Source organism: Folsomia candida, unplaced genomic scaffold (genome assembly GCF_002217175.1).
Source record: "Folsomia candida strain VU population unplaced genomic scaffold, ASM221717v1 Fcan01_Sc004, whole genome shotgun sequence".
Classification (NCBI taxonomy): Eukaryota; Metazoa; Arthropoda; class Collembola; order Entomobryomorpha; family Isotomidae; genus Folsomia; species Folsomia candida.
Genome location: NW_019091196.1, coordinates 7,821,022 through 7,847,459, shown reverse-complemented (window position 1 = coordinate 7,847,459; position 26,438 = coordinate 7,821,022). Strand labels below are relative to the sequence as shown.

Sequence of the window (26,438 nt, the reverse complement as noted above, 5' to 3'; positions counted from 1 at the left end):
TTCATTCATGCAAGGACTACACTACTCAATAAAACTTTGTGCAGGCAGGGGAAGAGTGCAAATCTATTTTTCTTATGCGGGTCACACAACCCAAAGAGAAGGAGGCAGGTTTGTTTTAAAGAGAAAGTTAGTTTGAAAGGAAATAAGTAACAAAGTCTGAGGAGAGATGCGAGTTGTTGCATCATTTGTATATGTCAAAGTTATCTCATTAAGAGGGCGAGATTTTAAACAGTTCACATCACGGTTAGAGAGAGATAAATATTTAAATAGCAATACGTGCATGAATTAACAGGAGTCAGTTATCATGATCCTGCGGTTACATAAGTACATACTAAGCGGGGACATGTCACATATGATTATTATGCAAAATGCTAATTTTACATGCAAACAAATCCTTAGTTATTTTTCAGGCATGGCAAAACGACGAGGTAGATATGTGCATTAAACCTGAAAAAGTTTATAGAGATGAATAGAGAAATTTAAGGATAAGTTTCAGACATATTTAAAGAATTTATTTAAAGTTTGAAAATAGTAGAAAACCGAAAATATTAAGGATAAGTATACACAGGCAGAGTAAAGTAGGTAAAAAGACAGATAAATACAGGTTATCGTTACGCAGAAATATATGTATAGAAGGATAAGAACTCATGTATTAAGATTTATAAGCTTTTCAACATGCTTAAAGTAAAAATGTTAGTATTTTGTGCAGATTTAAATTCAAAGCCCATCTCGATTTTCGGGACAACCACGAGGGAAACGTCGTCGCAAAAAAAACGGGGGAAAGCAAAGCATTTATATCATTCTTATCAAACTGTCATGTCGTCATGTCAGTCATGTAGCATCCACTTGCAAGTTACATATTCCTTGTTTGAAAGGATTTGCTCCTCTCCAAAATCCACACACTATGTATTTACTTGAAAACCCAACGATCCCAAGCTGCTGATCTCGTTCCTTTGTCACCGCACAAACCACGACGACGCTTTTTTTCCAGACGACAGTATACATACGATATCGTCGCCACCCCATTTGTTTGTTTTGCTGTATTGCAAACTGTCATGTATGTACGGAAAGAGGGCTTATTCTTACATTAGTGGAAGAAATCTAGCCCGTATTTCTCATTGTCAAGTAACTGATCCAGTCATTTTGTCTTGTTGAGCGATAGCTGTGATGATGATACAAGGTCAGTCATCCTGTCGTCCTTTGGGAAATTATATAACGTCGTCCTTCCAGTCGTACCAGGAGCAGATTTTTTGAGTCATTTTAATCCTAAAATCCCATCTATTTACGGTCTTCACACCACCACCACGACTACCCGTTCAAGGGTATGTGTAAACGGGAAAGTGAAAGTTAGGATGCATATAATACTTTGAAAAATAAATAAATTGTTTGTGTCACATTGGTTCGTGGACAGTTTTATTTTACAGCGTCAAATCGTCAATTGCACACTAATCTTATTAACTTGGTCTACAATATATAATACAAACCGTGATGTACTCGTAAGTAAAGTATCCAAATTCATGTAGGAACTTTTACGTATCAATGATGGTCATGGTCAGAGGAAGAGGGGAACTGATGTCGAAGCAATAATCGCAAAAAGTAAAACTTGACTTTGCCCCATCCACCTGTTATCATACAAGATTAGAGCTACATAGATAAACTAAACCCACCCAAAAAAAAGTGCAAAAATGTGCAGCAACCAAACAACACAACAATTACTACAATTATTAATTTAAGTCAAACAATATGACACAAACATAAATGTACGAGCTAGCAGCACAACTTTCTACGATAACTACAATGTACACTTAAAAAAACTTTTAGTTTAATTTAGTAGTAGTTCAGTTAGTATAAAAAAATAGAAATTGAAAAACTACTTCCGCATTTGTGGTAAAAATGGGTATGATTTTGTTTAAATTATGTGGATTGGATTTCTGAAATGTGTTTAACCCTAATAAAATAATAAAAATGTATGGAAATATTCATGTCTGTGTAAAAAAGGGTTATAAAAATAAACTGCCTCTGTTCAATAATTGAGACGTCTGTATGTATGATGAATGTTTGTGTGAAATGGATTTTTATGTTCACCTTTCGTCGTTGCTCGTGGCTTCAGAAACGGTAGCTGGGAGGGTCGTAGTCGTTCCTTTGTTCCTGTTTTGGAACAAATTTCTCCTGTTTCCCACCGAGAAATTTTTTGCCTTTCTACTATTCGCATCATCCGCGGAAGTTGAGGAATCAGTAGCAGCGGTACTTGAACTACTGCTTTTTGTGGAAGGTGCTGCAGTGCTCGTGGTCGTTGTACCTCGAGTCCTGGATGCAAATCCGTTCGTTTTTCTGGTAGGAATTCGGACCCTTGGATTCGTCGTGGGTGGGGCTGGTGTATCCGTGGATTTAGGTTTGGGCGTGGTGGTCGTAGGCTTTTGGGTAGTTAACGTCGTGCTGTGTTCCACGATGGATTGGTCGTTGGGATCCTCTTCACTGTCATATTCCTCTGAAGCGTCGTCCTATTGAGGGATCAAGCACATGGAATAATTTTAATACTCTGGCTAGACGTTATATTTATGCACAAGATCGCTTAAAAAATGTTGATATCTTTAAATCTGCTGAAAAACATGTCATCTTATCTGATCGTTTATTCCTACTTCCTTTCCGAAAATATTTGTATCCTAACTAAACCCCATCTTCTTTTGACTTCTTTTTTACGGAGACCACAAACACGAACAACTTGAGTTCTCATAAGCTCGATTTGACAAGAAAAAGGGAAGAAAAGCTCTTTGCTTTCCCTTTCTCTAGCTCCTTTCACATCTTCCCCCGCTGAGCCGTGCCAAGAAGTAAGCAAGCAGGCAGCCCAGTTCAGTAGCTATTTTGCAATATAAGTTTTGTGCCGAGGAGAAAGTTGGACGCAACAGAGCAAGTGAAGCTTGCTATCAGCAATACAAATTTATGGGACTCTTGTGGCTTTAGCTGGTTTTTCTTTCTCTCCTTCGTACTGTTGGTGGGTGGGTTTGCTAGTTCTTCTCCAACTTATCCGAGAAATGTGGTCTGGTCGCTTTCTAAATCATTTTTAAGCTGCCTCGTTAACCCCACTCACACAGAATGGCAATGGCGGAATGTGAATGTTTTTGTTATATTTTATTCTAACTATGTAAGTATTAGTCCAATTTGTGCAAACCAAACAGCCAACTAGGACCTATTTCTAACCCGGTTTGTTGCACTATATGCGAATCCAATGTTCCATAAAAGACTAGGGTAATTGAAACATTAAGGATCTCATGAGCTGCCGAGTTTAGTTTCTAAAGTGAAATCAGACTCTGCTGGTCCGAGAATAAGGAGGAACGAACACGAGTTGGACCATTAACTTCTGGCAGAGCAAATAACAACGTCTCATTTTAACCAGGGAGCAAAACTCGGGTTTTATACTGGCCACAAAATTGCCTGAACAGACTGCAAATTTAGAGCAATAACGGTTTCAAGTCTGAGAGGAGAAGGAAAGAATCCCTTGAACTTGATTTTGTAAAGGGATTTTGTACCCCTGAAAATCTACGGAGGGAGAAAGTGCGAGTAGTACTTTCTCCTGGGTGAAATTTTAATCGACTCTGATTTTCTCGGTTGGTTGGACTAATTGCAGCAGATTTCCCCATTACTACCTACACGTAGTGCTGACTGATTGATGGGACATAAAAAAGTTTGGAGATAAAAGGCCAACAGATTGACATAGGACATTTCTCTTTGGAGGTTATTGGTACTTTGGTCAGAGTCAAGGTTATCACGTCTGCTTATGAATGGGTTAGTTTATGTGAAGGAGGAGGAGTTTTTAATGGTGTAAGAAAGAACGACGACATAAACCAGACCAAACCATTATCAGACAACGGCGCGACACTCTATAGCTTTCTTCTCCTTATAATAAAACCAGGAATAGAACTGTCTACGCATTAACGATCCCACATTATTTTGATGTGATTACGATTTCATCCCATTTTATGTAGCATGGAGCAATAATGCAATAAGGGTGTAACTAATTTTATAACTGGAGAGGTAATTTGCATGAAAATTGTTAAATCAAATTGAATCAAGTCTTGAAAACAATTAAGATTTGTCTGAATTTTAATTACCTCTTCAACAGCCTCCTCCACTTTCTTCGCTTTCGCCGCCTTCGTCTCGACGGGTTTTTCAGTCTTTGCATCGCTCGAGGAGGTTGTGCTCCTGGTTCGAGAGAGCTGAACGTATCTGAAGATAACATTATACAAGGAGAGAAAACATTAGGGCAATCGTTTTACACGGAGGATAATGAATGAATGAATCACTACTAAATATGTAGTATGAACTATGAACATTGCATGCACATGCACATTATCTCGATAAAAAACTGGAAAAGAACATGCTTTACAAGAGTTTTAGAGAAAGCAATAAAATTGACGAAGAAATGGTAGCTGTAAAGTAAGTGAGTTAGTTAGTAGTGAGTAGTAAATATATAGTTGAAATTATTAGGCAGTTAGTAGAGTATTGTAAGTAAATACATGCACTGTAATAAAGTAATAATTAGTCAGGATAGTAGCAATAAATATTAGATTTTAGTATTTTTAGGCATAAAATAAATTTAAATAAATATCAAAATGTTAAAAATCGTGACCACGCCACAAGAAATTATTGAAGACGAACCTAAGTCTGTTATTGCTACTGCTAGTTAGCCGAGAAGAGGATGGCGAAGTATTTGGACTTCTTTTTTCAGGGGTAGGCGTACTAACCACACTACTCCCCGAGACTTTAGCGTAAGGTCGACTAATTGTTACGTACCGTTCAGCGTCGTTGTCAGCGTCAGAGTCAGTATTGTCTTCGTCGTTGTCGTCGTCATCGTCCACCTTGGAGGAGTTCTCATTAGAGGAAGAAGACAAAGTGTCATTTTTTGTCCCGGAAATTTCGTCCAGAATTTTCTCATCGTCACGGCTAAATCGAACAACGATGGACGTTTCAGTGGAGGAAGGTGCTTTGGGAGTGGTTGTCGTCGTAGTCGATGTGGTCGTCGTAGTAGAAGTAGTAGAAGCCTTTTCAGTGCTTGTGCTCTTAACCTCATCAGTGCTTTTTTGTATGTCAGATGAGTCAGTCTGTTGTTTACTGTTGCGAGAGAGTGTCACATACTTTGGCCTAGAGTTGGTGTTGAAGGAGGGTTTCTTTTTCGGTGGGGAAGGTGCCACCTCCTCTTCGTCTTCGTCGTCAGCTTCTGGCGACGAGTCGGGAGCGTTTGTCGTCGTGGTACTCGGTCGGTTGCGTTGAATTGAAGTGTATTTCAGGGATTGAGCCGCAATCGGGTTGGAGTTTGAGCTACTGCTGCTGGTACCAAATCGGGGCCTGAAAATAAAATGATATTTATGTTCCGTGGTCAAACGAGATGTGAATTATAAATGGGTAAGTATTAGATTGGGGACCTTGTGTTAGTGGTTGAAGATGAAGATGGGGTAAACCGATTTCGAGTAAAGAGAGATGAAGAGGTAGACGTCTTGGGCTTTTCTTCCTCCTATAAATTGTAAATTGGAAGCAGTGTGCATAAAGTAAATTTCAAATTCTGTCTGGTGCAGGACCCATGGCATAAAGTATGTATATACAAATATTATTACCTCTTCGTCCTCATATTCCTCAATGGCCGCAGCAACGCTGGGATTTTCGTCCAAGTATTTCTCCAGCTCTTCGACTCCACCCAATTTTCGAATGAGTTTCAACAAGTCTTTTATGTCGTTGATTTCTTTAACGGATCGCCCATTGTCGACGTCTTGCTTTCCTTTGGATGAGGTTTCCGCTTTAGTTTTCTGTAAGACAACACGACATTAGAGCTAATTTCCTGTTTAGCCATCCATTTTTACTCACCACTGCAGGTTCTTCCTCTTCTTCTTCGTAATCCTCATCGTCATACTCCTCATCTTCAGGTGCTTCGGTGGTGGTGGTAGTCGTCGTGGGACGCGTAGTTGTGGTTGGTTTAGCAGTTGTTGTTGTCGTCGTTGTCGTCGTGGTTGTCGCAGCAGCGGCAGCGCTTTTATCCTTGCAAGCCACATTTCTCGCGTAATCACACGAGTCTGTATTTTTGTTGAAAAAGAGACCCGCAGGACAAGTGAAATGATGTGCGACGAGTCCAAGACCGGGGGCCTCCAGACACCAAAAGTACTTTTTGCATTCCCTGAGAATAATAGGTTCGTATTAAGTTGCATCTATTTTCATACGCATCGTCAGCATAATAATTGGCTCATTTTTATAATTTACTACCAATTGAATGTGACCAATTCTAGTCAAATAAAAAATTATTTCTTTCTATAATTTACAAAATTATGGTTGTGTTCAATTGAAAATTAAACGATTTTTCACAAACTTTGATCATTTCATATTTTAAAATCTATGTTGACATATTAACATAAACTAACCTCGGATGTGGGAAGAATCCGTCATCCTTGCATTCAAAGTCTACTCCTGGATCGGGTGTGGTTGGTGGTTCCGGAGTGCTCAAGGGGTTGGACGTCGTCGTTGGTGGAGCCGGAGTTGTTGTCGTGGTCGTAAGTTCCGTGGTGGTCGTCTTATTTTTCTTGTTTTTATTCCGACGATTCTTATTTCTCCGAGATTTTGTGGGAGCACCTGCAACAATAAAATTGAAGGTAAACATAAATGCAATCTTTTATTATTTTTTGACGTGATTTAGTACCCGTCGTGGTTTTCGGAGGTGCAGGCGTGGTCACTTTTCTATTGCTCAGGGAAGTGGAGAACCGGTTGTTTTTGTTGAGAGATGGACGATTTAATTTGGTCGTGGGGCGATTGGCAGAAGAGGAAGCGAGGGCAGGGACGTCTCCAGTTAAGTAGGCCAATTTAGCCGATTCAATGAGGGGGAACTATTAATCAGAGAAGTAATAAAAAAAGTGAGCCAAACCACGGAGTATGCACTTACCGGTTTTCCGTGGCAGATTCCTCGAAAGTCGTCGTTATCCACGGACCAGAACATGATACCTCCGAGACCGTTATCTTTCACCCATTTCGACTAGAATTTCAATGATAATAATGCCATATTTTTAAGTACATAAATTTCAGAACTCACATCCCCATACAGTAAATAGCACATACGGCTCCCCATACAGTAAATAATGTTCCATTTAATATTTACTTTCTCCTGCTAAATCACATGTAGTAAATAATTTTTTGCCGAACTTTAGGTAAAAAAATAACATCGCCCACCGCCCGGATACAATTTCCTCCTACATCATTCCTTAAAATAAATAATGTTCATTTCTCCGCTCTCATAACTTGTTACGTACGTATTTATTTCAAGTTCGATGTTGCTACTCATGAAAATGTACCAATCCATTTTCATATTTACATTCTTCACGTTTCGCTTCCTTCCTGCCATCTGAAGTTGATCTTTGATCTTGCACAAGCAGTCAAAAATGAAAATGAATGAAAATGGCAATTTCATAACTGCAAGGAAAATGTACACAATTCAGCTGAATCGATTTATTCTCTCGAAAGTAAAGAAGAAGCGACGATATCCGGGACATTGTGGTTATATAACCGGTGCGCATAAGTATTATACGTCCAGGATCATTAGCAGAGGAGACGAGGCGTACCAACATCTATAAAGAACTGAAGTAAACTAAACTCAAAAATAATTGTCATCTGACATTAATGTTATTCGTAATGAAATTTCCTTTCTCCACATTACAGGCAGAACAGAATATTACAAAATCTACGGTATAAAATATGCAGCAGTTGTTACGATCCGTCTCAATCTGCCTCAGTTTTCTTGTAAATCCGTTCGGCTCAACCTGCCTTTTCCTCTGCTGCCTCGTCTCATAATACTTTAGCTGAACTAATCTAATGAAGGAAATAAATTTCTCTTCCTCCAAATTAAGTAAACGCTGCTCGTACGCATTCCACTTTCTCTGAGAAATAATCAGTAGAACCTTTAAGTATTATGTAGTTCATTTTGGAAGAGAGGAAGCAAGCACTTTTAGTCAGTACTGTGCTCATCATGCAGTGATTTCGTTGTTGTTGCCTGATCAAGAGGAAGTCCGGCTTTAATGATGTGCATTTAGCAGTGGTAGAAGGTGACAAGAAGAATTATTCTATGTCATCTTCTACCTACCAAAAAATGACAGGTTTCACGGATCAAGACATTACGAGATGGTTGGTGATGATGATCCACTTGTAGTGGTCAAGACGAAAATTGTTTTTTTTTCTGTGTGGTCTAAATCACGAGGACAATCATCATTAGCGGAATTGAAAGTGTGAAACCGTATATATTTCACCAGGTGTCCCCTCACCGCAAATAATTTAAATTGTCAATTGTTTTTTCATCGAGTGTAACTCTACGTGAAAAAAAAATTTAAGAAGTAAACTCACTTTAATAGCCATCATCCGAGTGTCACTGCAAGTTGACAATACCCAAAAATTATTTAAGCACTCACTGAAATTCGAAGTATATAAGCAACTTCTGCTTCACTACTTACTCATATCCGACCCATTGGTCATTCTTCACGGCGTGGGGTCCTTGCGTATCACTGTCAGCATTCTCCACTCGCCACTCCCCAGACTTGACTCCTTCACAAATCTGCAGAACGTCATAAAAAACTATTTTTTAATATGCAATAAAAATGTGTGATCTCTCTCTCTAAACGAAATTGCTAAACTTCTTCTTATGGCGTTCTTAAATATCTCATAAACACTGCCCGGACTTTGACCACGTAGTATTTTATCATATTAAAAAAAATACTTTTCTCCTCCTCCTGTCAATATTAACAAAGTTTCCAAACATGTCAAACACTTCCGATCATCACTCCTTCTCATCATCAATCATAATCTAGCACCTTTTCAACGCCACGTAACACACACAATGCACGATATTTACGACAAGCTCATCACACCTAATGAGTAAATCAACGCGGATACTTTTAACGTATCATCATCCCCTCTCCTCAGATCAGATATTGCCACGAACGGACAGTCACATTGTGTGTGATAAACTGCGAAAGAAATTGTTATTACGGTGATGATCGTGGCCATTCTTTTCTCCCAACAATGAAGAAACCTCATCTCAAGTTGGCTCAGTTTTGAACCTAATCTCATCTCGCCTCCAAACTCATCTTCACGATTCGAAAAAAATATGACTTCATTTCATTCTTTGTGGTGTCTGCTGGTGGTTAAATAATCAACATTCATCACTCCTCTCTGCTAACAATGGGGATTGAAGAGGAAAATTACACAAAGTATGTTGGACGGAAGCAAGGAGGGAATATAAGAATTGGCAAATAATATACAAATGTGAGTGAGATGCATCTCTCATTCTGGTTGATGGCCCATTAGAACAATGATCTATTAAGCTAATGCCCTTAACAAGTCTGAGCCATGATTTAGCGAAGGGTGCTGGTGTTGCAGTGCGGATCGGTTTTTATTATATTATTTATTTTGGCCGTGTTTTCTGCCGAGAGGAGGATGAATAAACGGCTTAATGAAGAAATACGCTTACGGCCGACCGAGTCGTGGTCATATTTCACTTTGACTTTCTTTATCCGATTTGCTCATTTGGCATATACCAAGACTTGGCATGAATAGGAGAGGAAAATAGGCGTGAACCGACGCATTCCTTGACGATATACGCATGAATGAATGTAAAATGCTTAAAACTCTCGAAAGATGAGGGGAATAAATGTAAATTGTATTTTATTTTCCCATCCTCCTTATTTTCTTTCGACTTGGGATTAGTTTATCTCACGTGAAAATATTATTTTACGTTTACCTCATAATACGCCAAGTAACCGGGTTCCTTGGTATATTTCCCTTTCGTTCCAGGACCCGAGGATGGAGCGTCGACATCGTAACTTTCCACGTTGAAAAGGTTGTACGACCTGCCATAAGTTGGAAGACCTACGACCAACTTGTCGGGGTCAGCACCTTCCTTCAAGTAGTGATTGATTGTATATTCCTGCACAAAATGGTTAGATTTTTGTGTAATCTATAACTTTTTTTAGACATGGGATGCATTGTTGAGGTCAACTTACAATATTTAGCTGTCCTTTCCAGTCATACTCTGAAATTCCATTCCGAGCCTTCAGTGGAGCGTGATGATTAGCATTTGGTTCGGTGGACGCGTGATAATCGTACCTAGCGTACCAAATTGTATGTCAAAGTGGAGATTAAAATTGTACTTCAAGCTGTATTGGTTACTTTTTAAACAAATAGCTAGCAAAATAAACTTGAGCCACTTACGTCAACAGGTTGAAGAAATCAATGTTTCTGTAATGACACAAGACTCAAATTAAGCTCATCGACCATAATAAATAAAATATCAATTTCATTCTCCCTGCTTGCCAATTTCAATCCCATCAAGGATTCATAATAGCTTTTAAAGCATTCTTTTGACGATATTTTAATACGTTTTTGTCCCACGCGGTGAACATGATGTCGCCCAACTTGCTCCCTGATTGAATTGAAGTTCATTGCTGACAATGGGCATTTACGATATGTGATACGTCCCACAAGAGTGAATGAAAGTGTGTTATGATTTGTGGTTTTAGTTTTATAGCTTCAGTTATGACTTTGAAGTATTGAAGAGAATTCGAGCCACAAACTCACTGAACAATGGACAAGATAACGAGAAAATGTAGCCCTGTTAATGATATCATCATCAAATAACCATCATAATAATAATTGTATCAAACTACTCTATTTCAAACGATTGCTTGCTGGGATAAAATTACGGTTGAAAATAGAAACTGAGTGACGACCAAGTGAGTGAGTGAGTCAATAATTTGAAACTATTGTCATTAACTACTTTGTTCATATCACAAATATGTCGGTTGAAGGCCTGATTATGTGATATTATTATCATGTGGATGCTGTATGTCAAACGTGCCTATTTTAATATAGCAATTAGGTATTAGTCTGCACTTAGAACGAGAGAAAACTTTACAACGACGAGCTAAGACAATAAAAAAATGAAATACTTTTCCTTTCTCCTTCCTCTCCTAGTTCGACTCTCACTTTCGTTCTTGTGAGTAATTTAGCAACAACAAAGTTGGCGATAAGTGTGCTAGACTAAGGCTAATTTGACCTTATTAAATTCTAACAAATCGCGCGATAACCAATATATAAAAGTTTCAAAGCCCTACTCATTCATGTCAAGCTGCATCAATAGGTATTACAAAATAAAATAATGAACAATGTTTTTGTCTACTGGGTTCCACCTCCTCCTCGCCTTAATAATTGTTCAGCTAATAAAGCAGCATCAGCTTAAAGTGTGCAGACAACAATATAATCTAGAAAAAATTCATTGGATCCTTCGGCTTATAAGGGCTTAAAAAATTATGAATTGTGCTTTTGTGATAATGATCTACTAGATTCGCAGAACATGATGATTTTTGCATGCGAATAAAAAAATTCGCAGTGTATGTCTGTCTTGCTTACGACGCTACTAATACATATTTTGCAATTTTTTTGACTTGCACGCAAACTCGATTCAAATATTGCATTTTCAAAAGTGTCACTGGACATGCAACATTTGATAATAAAATTAAATTCGTAAATTCAGTCAATGAGCATGCCAACACCATATTTTCTTTGTCACTAGTAATGAAAGTTATGATTTGAAACTCGATTCAAGAAGTTATGATGTGATGATATTTTCCGAGATAACATCTCTTTTCCGATCTCATCAAAATACATATTTCATTGCAACACAACAAGAAATATTACACGCCAATTCTTCTTAGACTTGTCCTCCCATTCCTCCTTTGTTATTCATCAAGATATACTTTTAGGCTTATCATCAAGCCAAACAATTAAGCTGGGGGACATGAATGAACTATAGATAGTTCAAAGCTTGTGCTGAGTCGCATTAAAATTTGTAGTGGAATCAATATCATATAGCCACTGAACAATCCTCTACTATGAATGATAATCGATAATCGTGCGTAAATGAGTGGTGAGGTGAATGTTATTAAAAAAGAACTGATTTCTAAGGGCGTTTAAAGCAGCACAGTGTACACGACTAATACTTGTGATTGTAATCTCAATTGTGGGAAAAAAAGTGTGGCTTGTGTGTTGTAATTCTCCTGTCAACTCTGTTCATATTGTTGAGACAAACTGCATGCTGCTGCTATTTTCTTTGTGTCTTTAACATAACATAATTTTTGTATACTACAATGGTAAAATATTTAAGTGTAACTAGATCACTGCAATTATTATGTTATTGCTCTTCCCAACTTGTCGAGATAACTGAAGGTAAAATTCATCGTGTGGGTGGGTAGATCATGATTAATAATTCTGCAGCAAAACTAATATGTAGAAAAATTGTGTACCCAAATATATCAAAATAAGTCGAGTATCAAATCTCGTCACATCAGCGCTGTCATAATAATAATAATAATGACAACTTTATTTATGTAACGCATCCTTAAAAAATGACGATGCCTACGGACTGCACGACTAGAAAATATTATCATTATTCGCGTCTCAGTTATTTTTTCCAGTTAAATAATAAATATGCAATTCATGCCTCGTGCATGCATGCGATATCGTCCGAAATATTGCGTCACAAACGTGTGAAGAAGCATAAATACATATAATTCTACTCGACCAAAAAAATTGAGACGGTAAAACATTTTCATTTCGTCTCAATCAAAAAATAGAGGACACCACACCCAGCGAAAAATGCAACGCAAAATGCAACCAACATTACTTATCATCATGATTCGGCACAAGACGAAAGTCGAGAAGGATGAGATGAGACAGCAGCTAATTTAATTAATTTGAAATCAATTTGCAACACATTGTTGTCCTATTACCTATCAATTTTCAAGCGAATTTACTCTACAGCCTGTTTCCCAATCTGCAAATGAGAATCGCCAAGCCTACTATTTGCATAATATAAATTACGTACATAGGTATTTCTATCTCTATTCTGTATTTATTACGCAAACAGTATGAAACCCATTCTGTCGTCAATTTGATGGTTTGTCACGTACTAAAGTGTTTAAAAAAGGACCCTCCAATAATTTTCGTGATAAGTCCACGAGTCAGTTAAATATTTAAATTTAGCAATACAACAATTTAACAACGTAAACAATGTCCCCCACCACAACCATACTCGATTACGTTATGTGTCAATTTTTCTAAAGAGTGTTAATTAATCCCTTCTTGTTTTAATTTTTGGAGACAGAGGGGAAAATCAAATATTGAAATTAAACTCGTAATTGATTCTTGACTTGTGTCCTTTGTCTCAAAATATAAATGAGAAGCTATTGTTTATCCGAGGATATAGCTTTTGCTACCATTGTTAATTTACATATGTAAATATGTACGTACTTGTTGATTGTAGGGATGTCGAAACCCTTCTGAATCCACTCGATACCGGCTGGAACTGCAACGGTGAGAAGTAATCGAGCCCGTCCAGTAGATTTGCTCTCTTCTTCAAAAGCTTCTCGAAGTTCCTGAAGAAACATTAAGGACGAAAAACATTGAGATTTTTAAAGTAATTAATGTCAAATCAAGGATGAAATTACTTTAACATTTTTACGGCAAGATCAGTAACGAAAATTACTTAAATTACTACTTTACCTATAAAAAACTGCGCCACTTAAAAGTATGTAATTACTTTAGTTTACAAAAAATTGTCCATACCGACATAATCTTAAGTACATTATGTAATGTACTTAATACGATACATAGTACTTACATACATACCACCCACCCACCCCTGTGTATAAGCCATGCTGTGTTCTATCTATTAAGGCATAATCTCAAATTGCCTAGAATTGGCTAAAAACGTGATTCATTATTCATTTTCTTAGAAGGGCACAACAACAAGGGGTAAGTATCACGTAATGATTTAAGTTCTAGTCAGAAATTAAAAAGGGTAGAGAGTGAAACAGAGATTAAAACAATTTTCCCAGATGTAGGGAAACGGGGTCAAGGATATTACAATTTAATAATACTGCTTAAAGCTCACACTAATGATAATCCATTCTCAGCATGCATTTTGCTACGGCATTGTTTTGCTTTATTCTATAATTTTCCTTCCATACTACGCATAAATAATTTAATGCGATACTGTGCATGTGAGATTTGACCAGGTTTTAACTCTTTGTAAAATGGACAGTGCTCAAAATGGTAAATAGATTAAGTACCTTAATGAATTGGGCGTAATTCTTTTTATCCTCGGGAACTCCGCCTTCTCTGGATGCCGGGTATTCTGTATCAAATAATGGAAATTTATATTAATTAAAACTGATTTCATCCTTTATCTCCCGTCATCCTTACCCCAATCCAAGTCCAATCCGTCGAACTGGTACTGCCTTAAAAATCTGACGGCATGTTTAATAAAATTCTTGCGACTTTCAGTGTCAGCCACCAAGTTTGAGAAGCGACGGGAGCCCTCATTCCTTAACGAGATTCGTAAATAATATTATTATGACGCAACAAGAGTGAAAGTAAAGTAATTAAGGAATAATTAATAATTTTAATTTTACCATCCTCCGATAGCAATCATGGTTTTGAGCGCTTTGTTGTAGGTCTTCAATCCATTGAACTTTGTGTACCCACCTGAGAGAGAAATATGATGGGATTCGTTGTAAAAAGCAGTTTTTAGCAAAATCTTATGCTTCTAAATATAATTTAATAAATTATGTATGCACCTTTGTCAATGTCCTGATACTTGTCAAACGGTTTAATTCCAGAATCTGAGGTGAGTCCTCCAAAAGCGTAGACCAAATGGGTGCAGAGATACGGGTTGATGTTGTCCGGTAGGAATTTTGCTGGTCCTTGTCGATACGCTGACCAATTCGTATAGTAGCAAACTACACGCCTTTCACCCTTAGAACTACTACTTTTAGAATTAGAGGCTCCCGAGACTGGAGAAAGCATTGACATTGAACACAAGACTAGGCACAAACTTGCTGCTATTTTGCTTAGAAAGAGAGATTTTCTATCTCCGGATCGGAGTGGACGGTGGGAGGAGGAGGATTGCATTTTTACGGGATGAGAATCAAATTCGTTGCTTGAAGAGTCATTCTTTAATCTCGATTGTGGGGATGAGGATGATGGGTCATCGGTTAGTTTGGAGGATAGCCCGTCCATCTTATGGATCGGGGATTCCAGCATCCGCTGTAATTACAAGATGGAAATGAGGCATTAAATAAAAATTTGATCGGTACAGTGATAAATTTCAACATTATGCGAGAAATATTATGACATTTTCTGTTATCAGTTGTGTGCAGCCAGGAAATGTGCATTTAGCAAGATTTTGAGGTGGATAAATTTTATGGCCTTCTTCCTTGTGTTTTATGTAGATAATTCGCCATTTTATAAAAATAGTTTTGAAACTTTAGCAAATTAATTGTTAAGCAAGGCATGCGTAAACAAATTAAATTAGAAGTCAATAGTGAAAATATTTGTCTTGGTAGAATGCCATTTTGTAAAATACATTTAGAGCAGTATTGGATTTTTAATATATATTTCATCCTCATTGTTGTTCATGTACGTATTGGTAGTAAGTTAATTGACAAATTTTGAACTTTTAAATTATTTATAGTTTTTCATAATCTCTTCATGTCCAACTTATCGGCTCTCTCCTCAGTCGGAGAAGACCATTCAGTGCTGTACAGTTTTCCTAGTTGAGCCAACAGATCAATAAGATAATAAATAAGATGATAAATAATTGCATACACAGCATTTAATCACATTCTCATCGGATTAAATTAGACTCGGTTTCAATTTCTATTTGTAATCATGATGCTAATAACTAAATTAAAACGCAAACAAGAACGGACAAGAAGTAAAGCGAATCGCTTTCTTATCAATCAAAATAAATTTGCATGAAAATCATTAAAGACGCAGCTAATCTAAATGCAATGCATTTATTCTCTGATCATCGAAATCAATCCAATTTACTTCGCAGATGAGTGAGCCAAAACGGCAGATGAAAAAAAATAAATGAAAAAATGACACGGGGACAAAAATGAGGCGTCTTTTCACCGTCTGAAGTCAAGCACATTCGCTCTCACCCCATTTTACACTTTCAATTTTATTCCTATGTAGAAATCAATTTGATTCCTAATACGGTCGAAATTTCAGAAATACCGACGCAATGAAATAAATGTCCACCATTCGAAATGCATCTTATTGACATGTTAGTTAAACCCTGACTTCAAAACTTGACATGCCCTCTCCTCTCATTTTGTAAAATTTTAGGTTATTCAATCATTCAATTGCTCAACTTTTTTCATTTCATTTTTTGATTATTTATTATTCATTATTAATAGTTTTGTGTAACGCCTCGCAGTGTGTTGCTTGCAAATTAGGCAACAAATGTCTAACCCTGGCGGACTTTTATTTTGAACTGTCGTAATTGGTAAACCTTTTCATTTCAAATTTTTTTAATGACTACACACTTTATTTCTATATGTTCGCATTTAATTTGAAATCAGAGCTAGAAGAATAATAAATGACAGCAAGTATTATAATGGGACTAATTGGGTGATGTTATGATAGGCATGCACAGGTCGCATCCAATCCGCCTCTGATTTCATATTCAATATCATGATCATCAGTTAAATAGTCAGATGCATTTCTTCATGCCCTTAAGCCGTCAATACGACGAGTTATTATATAATCGTTGGCTCGTGACGGTTTAGATGTGTATACACCCAAAAAGTGACGAAATATTGTGATGTGTGTCTGTCAAGAGGAGACGTGTGTAATGAATTGACTGATTTTTTTATTACGAGTTTGATTGACAAAAGGAATGCGGCTGGACTACAAATTTCTACACGACTCTGGAGCTATTTTGTTCTTCAATTACTTTCATGTGCAGTCAATCATCATTGCAATTCTAATTTCGTGCAAGTGGAGCTGATCGCAGAAAGTTCGTGGTTCAAGTGTCCTTGGCAGTACGGATTGATGTTAAACATAATAAATACAATTTAATTTATGTACTTAACGACATTTTAGTGCGGATATTTTTACTAATATTTGCACTTTAAGTAATTCACTTTAAAGCAAAAAATGTAGATTTGCATATGAAATTTGTTCAAATTGGTGTTTCTTTATAATGGTGGTAAAGGAAGATCATAAGTCCGTGACATTGAACCAGACACAGATTTGTTTGCTTGTACATAATTTTTCCTGTTATAAAATCAATTGATGAATCGTGAACGTGAAGAAGATGATCCACCAACGTCCACGTCCACGCAGTTATATAAATTATTTTGCTAAATATTGGTTGCAAGAAGGATATTTTATCAGCACACGTGTATCCGTGTACCTATTTGTGTAAGTAATTCCTTGTTGTTGTTCTTCTTTATTTGTTGAATCAAGTAACAATTTAATTTTGCATGAGACGATTTTCGTTCAAGTATGCCTACTTATTATGGGTAAGGTTAAATTGTATAAGCATCTTGAATTAGGCGTATTCCAAAACATTCCTTTAATGACTCTAAATCGATGTTTTGATTTTTATCTTAGTTAATTATGTATGTAAATTCAGAAGAAGATTCACTACATCCCAATTTAACCTACACCATCTAACATTACGTATGTAACTCCTTAACAAATGGTCAACTTGATGTTTTTTGCTGATTTTTGTAAAATATAATTTCTGTCCAATATATTTGTGCCATTTTAAACTTTATGCAGGAAATCCATTACATTTCCTTCATAAAAAATTCACTTAATCCCCACGCCACGCCCCAATCATTTACATATTTCCATAAACTCCAATCTCAACTGACTTTCAGACAAATAATTTATCCGTACCGCATAACAAGAAAATCAAAACATTGTTGGGAAATAAATGTTTGAAAATTCCATTAGACAATATGTACAAACATATCATTGCGTGCGTGTGTGTTGAGTGGAATATAAATTTGCGCTTTAAATAATAAGACATACCTACGTACGACGTAATTAAGCCACCATCAAGCCAAACCAATATTGAAGACAATATAAATTACCATATCATGCCAGAACACAGTCAACAGTAGTAATTTCCCAATGACATTATGCAATGTTGAAATACCGGTAGTGTGTATAGAGTAAGTGCTACGTGGTGGTAGCAGTCACCACCAATTTGTGCCTATTATTATTATTTATTAGCATTTACGATTCATTCACTTTCTTGACCACCAGACAGGCACAGACCACTTGAAACTATTACGATCAAATTCATTCAATTTTTATTTGCCAACAAATCCATCTCAATTTTTCATGACCATAATCTAATTCATCAATTACGAGATTTGAGCAAAAACTTAAAAGCAATTTTGACAAATGTGCATTTATTTATTAGGTTTTGTCTACCCTAACAAAACAACAATAAAATAGATTATATAAATTACTACTACTACTACTGATCACTTACTGCAAATTAGTGCCGTTTTCATTTCTGTCACTATTTCTGAGAAACTGCAGTATGAATTTCGACACTTTATCATAATAACCAATAACATGTTATGCGGATGATAAATCAAACGTATGAAAGTAATTAATATTCATATGTTCTTTTTGTTATCCATTACAGTTTGTCTTATCCGACGAGAGTAACAACACAGGTGACTTGAGATGTCAAAAAGTGTGTAGTTATCAAGTACCGACGAGATTAGGTAATGACTAATAACGACGACAAAGGAAAAGTCTGCATAATGATTAGTATTCCCTGTATGAACGACATTTAATAATTTATTATAATTTCTACACGGTTTAAGCAAGATACCAATGAAATGGTAAATAATGACATAAAATCGTTCCTCCTGATGTTCCTTGGCTAGCACCTCATCTCAGAGGCAAAAAGGTTCTCATTGTTACTTTATCGCCGTAAACAAGGGTGCATCATGAGATAATAAGTACCTCTCGGTGCCCCTGCACCACAAGCTTACAGACAATTTATTATCATACGGCCTGGCATGCGGTAATGAAATGGTGTAATATTAATTTAATTTGTCCCATTTAATAATGTTTCCTAATATAATGTTAAATGAGACTTGAGTAATTATATAATTCTTCTTCCGTTACTTGCATAAAACGCTATTTAATTTAAACAGTGTGAATATTCGATTTTGTTTTGTGAGAAATAAAAATTCTGTTGAGATTCAGGATAAGTTTTGATATATTTCTTGCGGAAGTTGGTGTAATGAGGAGGAAACTTTTAAACTAAATATTTATGTAGCTATGATGCAAAACTAATAAGTTTTGTTGGTGCAGGACGCCAACAATTTTTTTAAATTGTTACAATTAAAAGTATATAAATTTACAGATTTTCTTATTTCGACTAGCAAAATAAAAATTTGTGATTTGAATTCACAAGTTATTCACGCACATTGCTTACAAAATAAAATCTCACTTTTCCATTTCACACACGTGCAAAGAATGGAACTCGAGTCCTTTTAAAACACTCCAGGCTACAGACAAATAATAATAACGAAATGAAATGCAAACCTGTATTTGTGCAGTCAGTTCAGTCAGTCATTTCATCCCTGCGGTGGAAATGTGTTAGTGGTGTTATAGGATTGTATATGTAGCTTCAAGCGTTTAGTAAATACTAATAACGGGCTAAAATGTTATGTCATTGTCACGTTTTGTCGTCTAGAAAAGCATAATACGGTCATAATAATAACATTTACCACACATTTCAGGAGTACTTTGAAAATATGGACTTCTCCTGGGACAGGAAACGTCTCAGTTTTTTGTATATGAAAAACAATCATAATTTGAGTATGGATACGCTGATTACTTACTTATTCGCTTCAAAATCTTACTGTAACAAAATATAATATAATACGACTTGGAGACTGTCATTAAGTAAATAGTCGAGGTGGTGGCAGGTACTAGTCACAAATGTCAGATTGTGTTTCAATTTAAATTACGAGACATTTTATTATCACATGAATTAAGGTGATCTTGTAATCCGTAGAGTGCTTACAGAGAACAAGGGCAAAGAATGTTTCGAAATTGCTGTAATTTTAATACTTGAATATTTTGTTGCAGGATAATGTACACAATTAGATACATGACTTGTTGAAAACGTACATTTACAAAAATAGTCCTGACGTTTCAATGATCAAGGGCAACATTCCCAGTAAGCGTTTCACCTTGGATCTCATCATTACTGTGCACAGTTTCTGGAACTTTCTTTTTTCAATGACTTTAAACAACCTTGTCAGCTTTTGTAACATATTTATTCTCAACTCCGATTTTGTAACAAAAGTAGAAGTGGAGATTGTTAATGTGAAAGTAATGACAAATAATGTAAGACTGTCATAGGGAATTCCAACCAAGTCGGCATTTGTACAAAGGGAAACATAGCACAGAAAATGAAACAAATCCATCTCTCAAACCAACAATTATAGCAATATGCAGAGGAATAAGTGCATTTCTAGTAGAACATCAAATAAACTATTACAACGCGTGTAACCAGAGAGTGAAACTTTATGTCAAAATGATTATCACGTTTTCCGTCGAAAATCGGTTAGGGTTGATATGTCTAAAGTATTTTCAACATATTTGACCATTGACTTCGTCCACATGGTCATCGCAGGTCAAAATGACCTATCCTGTTGAATCCTATAAGTCCTTCTATGATGTTCTAATTTAAGAAAATGTGGCTGGCGCCGCGACCTGTGACCTACAGTGCCGATCTTCGAAATTGGTCTGCGCCTTGCCTGACCTAAAGAAGTTATGTTCCAACACCTCTGACCGTTCATGAGCACGAATGGACGGACAGACGGACCGAGGGACGGAAGGACATAACGATCTTATAAGAGAGGTTCACTCTCTAATAAAAATGAAACACGACTATGCAATTCATTCGCGTCTGTCTGTACAAACACAGCTCTAAACATTTATTGTTTAGTATGCATCGCACTAACCAGGCAGCAACCCACCAACCTAACCTCGAGGATGGGCCTCGAGAGTGAAAGTGAAATTTTTGAGATGGATTTAAATTTTAAATATAGAGAAGACCTTCGCATCTTTTTAATGCCGGTGGTCGGATGAATCGGTATTATTTACCACGACAAATCAGTGACGGCGATGAACATTTTGAGAAATTTTAGAATTATTCGATGTATATGCATGAATAAAAGTTTTACTGCATTTTTCACTGGAGATAGTCAGAATTTTCATTAATAGAACACGTCGAAATTAGTGAAATGACTGACTCAGATTGAAACAGCATGAGACCAGTTGGTGGGTGAGAGATCACATAATACTGACACAATTGTACACACATTTTCCCATGTTGACAAGACAAATGAAATGATACCATTGTTACTGTACATACATAACTCGACCCATTCATGCCATGTTTACCAAGCCAACTCTGTTGTATTGCATTCCTGCTGACCAGGAACGCTTATTTAATTAACAAACTTCACTCTAAAAATTTAAAGTCTTTAAACGAAACGATGTTTGCTCATTTACTAAATTGGAACACCTATAAATGGAACTGAATGAGAGGAGGAGGAGAAGAATTGAGAATGAATGTTAATATAAAAAAGCTCCCAAACTCGACACACACGGAATTGAAACAATATAAAACTCCAACAATTACGAACAATTAAGAATGAAACAAATGATTTCAAATCAATCTGAGACGATGGAGAGGGGGAGATGACGACGACGTTTGACGACGTTCTATAAATGGGCAGCTGCATTTTTTACTTGTCGGTAGGTCGATAACTCAAATCGTAAATTTAAATTTAAACATTGTTCATTGCGCAATCCATCACCTCCTCCCAGAGAGCAAGGGATGATGGATAAGTGACTGAATAATAACGTCATGACACACGAGATGCTTTTTAAACTGCTGACTATTCATGTGTCAATATATTTAATTTATTAGTCACTGCAACCGCCGCTTGTCAGATGCACTAAATATTGCAATCGGAAGCCGATGAGTCGTGGATTTCGAAAAGTTTGGCAAAGGAGATGAAGAAGCAATAATTTTTAGACAGTCAAAATTTATGTTATTCAAATGTCAACCTCAGCAAAATCTTTTGAAACTTTCGGAATAGAAATCAGAACATATTGGTACTTATATGACTTATTTTTTGTGAGAATGTGAGGTCAAGCGTTAATACAGAGGCTGAGGTAATTTTGAGAAAAGTGATCAATCGAGTGCATTTTAGTATTATTTTATTAGTGCTGAAATTCTGTTGGGTAATGAACGATGGAGGAGTTTCAAAGGTTGCATTTTCCATTTAATAATTTATCGTTACGTAATAACCGATCGTACTGAATGAAAGAACAAAGTTTGATATATTTCAGATTTTTTGTATATAACGTTAAGCCAATTACTATAATAAAATTATTTACGCATTGGTTCTGCTATTTATCAGGAGGCAGGTCAGGTCAAGTATAAAACATTCCTATATCATTTACGATTAAAATCATGAAATCCACTTTCTTCAATTATAAAATAAATCTTCTTATCTAGACACGAATTCAAATTGTGCTGCAATATGTAACTCCATTAGGCAGATGGGTGAGAGATTTGTAGACGTGCATAAATAATATGAAGTGCTACATGAAAACCATTTTTAATCACAAAATTCAATTTAACCTTGATGTGTAAAAGATGTTTAAATTTTTGAATCTCTATTTGAAGTAAAATTTTAAAAGGAAAGTTTTCTTGCATTGATCAGATAATGAGAACTTGATCTTGATCTTTGTTCTGGCAACGAACGGCTAGCATGTTGGTTTGGTTAGATTTTTACTCTTCCTTTACATTGAAATTTACAACTGAGATTTTTACTCACCAACCACACAACAAAGCAAACCAACATATTTAATCAAATGACGTACATTCTCTATGTTCAATGTTTATTCATAGCAATAAATAAATAAGAAGGGAGTGCAACCGTCCCGTACTATTTTTCAAAGATGTAAAAACATTTGTATTTGTATTTTTCTCACCACAAACAAACAAAAGTTTTTTCAAGTAGGAAAAGATTAAGATTAATTTCAAGATTAATTTTTAATTTAAGTGATATTGAGTAATTATACGGAGCTTATGAAATAAAGAGTGACACTGTCAATCTGAAATATTCAAAAGTAGTGCAAAATTTGGGTTCTAATCTTTATTTAGTGATTGCATAGCATTACTTATTTGCTAAAACAAAGTCATGAATTTTTTTTAACGAAGCTAAATAATTCCCAACCGGGCCACCCTCAATCGAATACGCTAATTTGAAATTAAGCAATTGCCTTACTAAAATGTATAAAGGTTTGCCTGCAATTTTCTACCGTGTAGAAAAGGGAAGGAACGACATAACCAACCAACCAACCAAAGGCTCATTAATAAATCAAACTAGATAATTAGAACTTTCGGCAATAATCTAGAGTAATTAATTATACAGGGTTTGGCAGTTGATTTAGACAAATTAAGGTACCTATGCACCACCATGCACGCTGATGATCTGAATTGTAATGACAACATGCAAATTAACGAAATGTCACTGTCCGCAAATACCTACAGACATAAAAAAATACCTAAAAAATAGGTGACCATACATACACACGAATATTTTATTATTGCAATAATATTGCAGCTACACAAATGAACCCAGCCTTGCATTATGGCTTCCGCTTTAAATTCACAACTCTTTCATGCAATACATACGTGTGAGATTACTGATTCAGTAGTTTTTAGATTTAGATGGGTGGGAGTGGTGATTTTATTTATTTATTTGTCATGCCTGCACTTTTTAGAGCTTAAGGTACCTCAAGCTTATGGCGCCATACGCTCTTAAACAAAGGGCAGATTCACTTTCAGTTACAGTTCACTTCATTCAACTCTACGAGTTAATTGCACATTGTCAATTGTTTGATAGCCGACTAGCTTTTCATTTAACGGAAGGAAGCTAAAAGTGATTTCAAATCGAGTTGTGTGATATAAAACGAGGGGTGAAAAGTATCATCACCATTTCCTAATAACAAGTTTATATTTATTGCATTAGATGCTACTTCAGAGTGCAAAAACTACATGTGCATGCATATCAGCAAAAGTCTGCCATTTCTATAATTATGACTTCTTACTTAGAAAATTGCGACAATGGATGGATTTGAAATTATTATAATTATTTAAAAGGCGCTCATCCCTCTTATATCATCACCTTTTCTATTTTAGTCTACTTATCGTGTCCATCAATCATAGAAAGTGCATTGGTTTTTGTTATTTTGACAGGATTGACAGTCATTATTTGCTATAAATCCTTGGCCTGATGACTTAAATCGTAAGAAACGCAACCTTCCCGAACTAAAGACTTATTTATTAATTGTTCCATCCATTCGTAATCAGAAGAAATAAAATAGAGTGATAATTAAGATTTTAAGAAAAAAGATGAAAATAATCAATCAAAAATGCAAATGTAAAGTGATGTACAGCATGTAATCCTTTTATCGGCACAACACTTGCCGATTATTGCATGTTGTCAAACATTTGCGAAAAACAAATAAATTGATCTTTCACAGTAATAAATTCTTGTACTAGATTTGCAACCGAATACATATTTGCATTGAACAAATTATTCTTATCATTACCAATTTGTGACGGTATAATACTTAATATTGATTTGTAATCTTTACTCAAACAAAAGTCGAAAGTCTTGAAAGTTGTCATGATAAACACTCGATCGTATAATAATAATATTCTCAGTAATGGGACATCTCTCCACTTGACTCTTTTGTAATGTGTGTAATGAACGCACACAAAGTACACGAATTGAAATGTTTAACTTGGTCACTTGCCATTTGAAAGAGTTGGTTCGTTCGACAAGTCACAATTCATTATTTTTAATACGAGTCAAATCAAACATTGCATTACAACATGCAATTATTTAGTTGATTTTAAGTAAACAATTGGTTTTACAAATTGGTTAGTTATGGATGGGGGTGGTTGGGAATTTGTCATCGCCCACATATCCAAGATTATTTCCGTATGTAAAATGGCACTTGATATAATCTTAGGTCCACTTTGTTAGTTTTCCTCATTTTTTTTCGCAATACAGGGCAACAAATCCTCCTCCTTGATTTGAGGAGTTAAATTAAAAGTGAAACCCACATAAGAACTAACACATGATAGATAAAGGTGATGATAAAATATATATCGCGATGATTTCTGACATGAACAGCAAAAGTCATCACATACTTTTTTTAAGCTGGCGTAAAACAAAGCGTCAATTTTTGTCTAGTTGCTTTTGCTGCATTTAAAAGGCTCACCTCACCACCAAAACTAACTCATAAACATGACGATCTGCCAACTGTAGCAGAACAACACATACCACAAACAACAAGGAAAGGATGATGGCATATTAAAAAAACGTATTTAAAATCTGGATTAAAATCAGAGACCGAGAAGAATAAGAAGCAACAGAAGAGAATTAGGATAATAAAAAAGGTATTTGGTGAGGAGTAAAAATTGTTGAAACAACTTTGGTTTTGATCGTTCTGCTTCAAATCTCTATTTAAAAATGAGCGTCATCATTCTGCGTTTTTTCTTGGAAAATCAGACCAAAGAAGAACTGATTATGTTATAAAAATTTGGTTGACTGACACACTTTTCTGACGGTGTGTTTTTAACAATTGAAATTAAAAGTGGTTTATAAAACTTGGCTAATAATAAAACTGTACAAAATGGCAAAATTATTTAATTAGTTAAAGAAGAGGCACTTTGAGACTGGGGGATTGTTTGGGGGTTTTCGATGTCCTATTCCAATTTGGACTGTACAAGAAATTTGTTATTGATAAATTTCGATACCTACCGTTTACAAAGTCCTTCGTTTTTATGAAAATTTCCAAATTCTGGAAGCAAAACTTGGATCACACCCTCCAACAAAAAGTCAGCATTCCACTCACAAATTCAAGTTCAATTTTCGTTCAGATAATCACGCTGGACCAAAACATTAAAATCCGATCAGCAAAAGTTGAGACGACGAACAAATTGGAGCTTGTCGATTTCTCGAGACAACAATGAGACAGCATCCGCAACAGCGTTTCACATGACACGAAAGACCGAGAGGAACTGAAGGGTTGTTAGTTAAATCAAATCTGTGAGACCAGAAGACCACTTTTGCTTCACGTCGTCACTTTACTTGCTTTACGATGTGAGACTTGGGCGAAAGACAAGGCTAAGATATTACATTTTACATTTCAGCCACCTCACTCACCTTCTAACCAACTAACTTCCCTTCCATCCATCCATAGTACTTTACTCGCTGGCTTGTTGTTGCACTTCAAAACTGCATTCTTCTTATACATAGATCAATTCATTGTTTTTTTATTTGCAGTGAGTGATAAATTTGAAAAAAAACGACTACTACTGGTTGCATTGCATTATTAATCGAGTGTGGAATTACATTATGTGAACTTATGTGATAACCCTCACACATCTCATTGGAATTGGACACGCTAATTGTTGCATTACTGGT

At 36.0% G+C, this 26,438-nt stretch overlaps 1 protein-coding gene across 4 annotated transcripts in view; it reads right to left on the bottom strand.

Annotated features, from left to right (window-relative positions):
- Positions 1–26,145, bottom strand: part of LOC110848339 (mucin-5AC) — a 28,266-nt gene extending 2,121 nt beyond the window's left edge. Inside the window, exons 1-21 of one of the 4 annotated variants that reach the window (XM_022095529.2) lie at positions 25,773–26,145; positions 14,655–15,123; positions 14,490–14,562; positions 14,281–14,402; positions 14,148–14,212; positions 13,327–13,451; positions 10,231–10,257; positions 10,023–10,125; positions 9,761–9,946; positions 8,475–8,575; positions 8,368–8,392; positions 6,920–7,009; positions 6,680–6,863; positions 6,405–6,612; positions 5,857–6,163; positions 5,610–5,798; positions 5,421–5,509; positions 4,657–5,343; positions 4,110–4,224; positions 2,086–2,501; positions 1,383–1,622 (exon numbers count right to left, since the gene is read on the bottom strand). In XM_022095529.2, coding sequence (XP_021951221.1) covers positions 1,553–1,622; positions 2,086–2,501; positions 4,110–4,224; positions 4,657–5,343; positions 5,421–5,509; positions 5,610–5,798; positions 5,857–6,163; positions 6,405–6,612; positions 6,680–6,863; positions 6,920–7,009; positions 8,368–8,392; positions 8,475–8,575; positions 9,761–9,946; positions 10,023–10,125; positions 10,231–10,257; positions 13,327–13,451; positions 14,148–14,212; positions 14,281–14,402; positions 14,490–14,562; positions 14,655–15,120 — 3,648 coding nt within the window. In that variant the 5' untranslated portion in view covers positions 15,121–15,123; positions 25,773–26,145 and the 3' untranslated portion in view covers positions 1,383–1,552. Of the gene's footprint in view, positions 1–1,382; positions 1,623–2,085; positions 2,502–4,109; positions 4,225–4,656; positions 5,344–5,420; positions 5,510–5,609; positions 5,799–5,856; positions 6,164–6,404; positions 6,613–6,679; positions 6,864–6,919; positions 7,010–8,367; positions 8,393–8,474; positions 8,576–9,760; positions 9,947–10,022; positions 10,126–10,230; positions 10,258–13,326; positions 13,452–14,147; positions 14,213–14,280; positions 14,403–14,489; positions 14,563–14,654; positions 15,124–25,772 lie in introns of those variants that run through there. The other 3 variants (XM_022095527.2, XM_022095528.2, XM_035850762.1) reach the window with 3 other exon arrangements.
- Between the last annotated feature and the right edge of the window lie 293 nt (positions 26,146–26,438).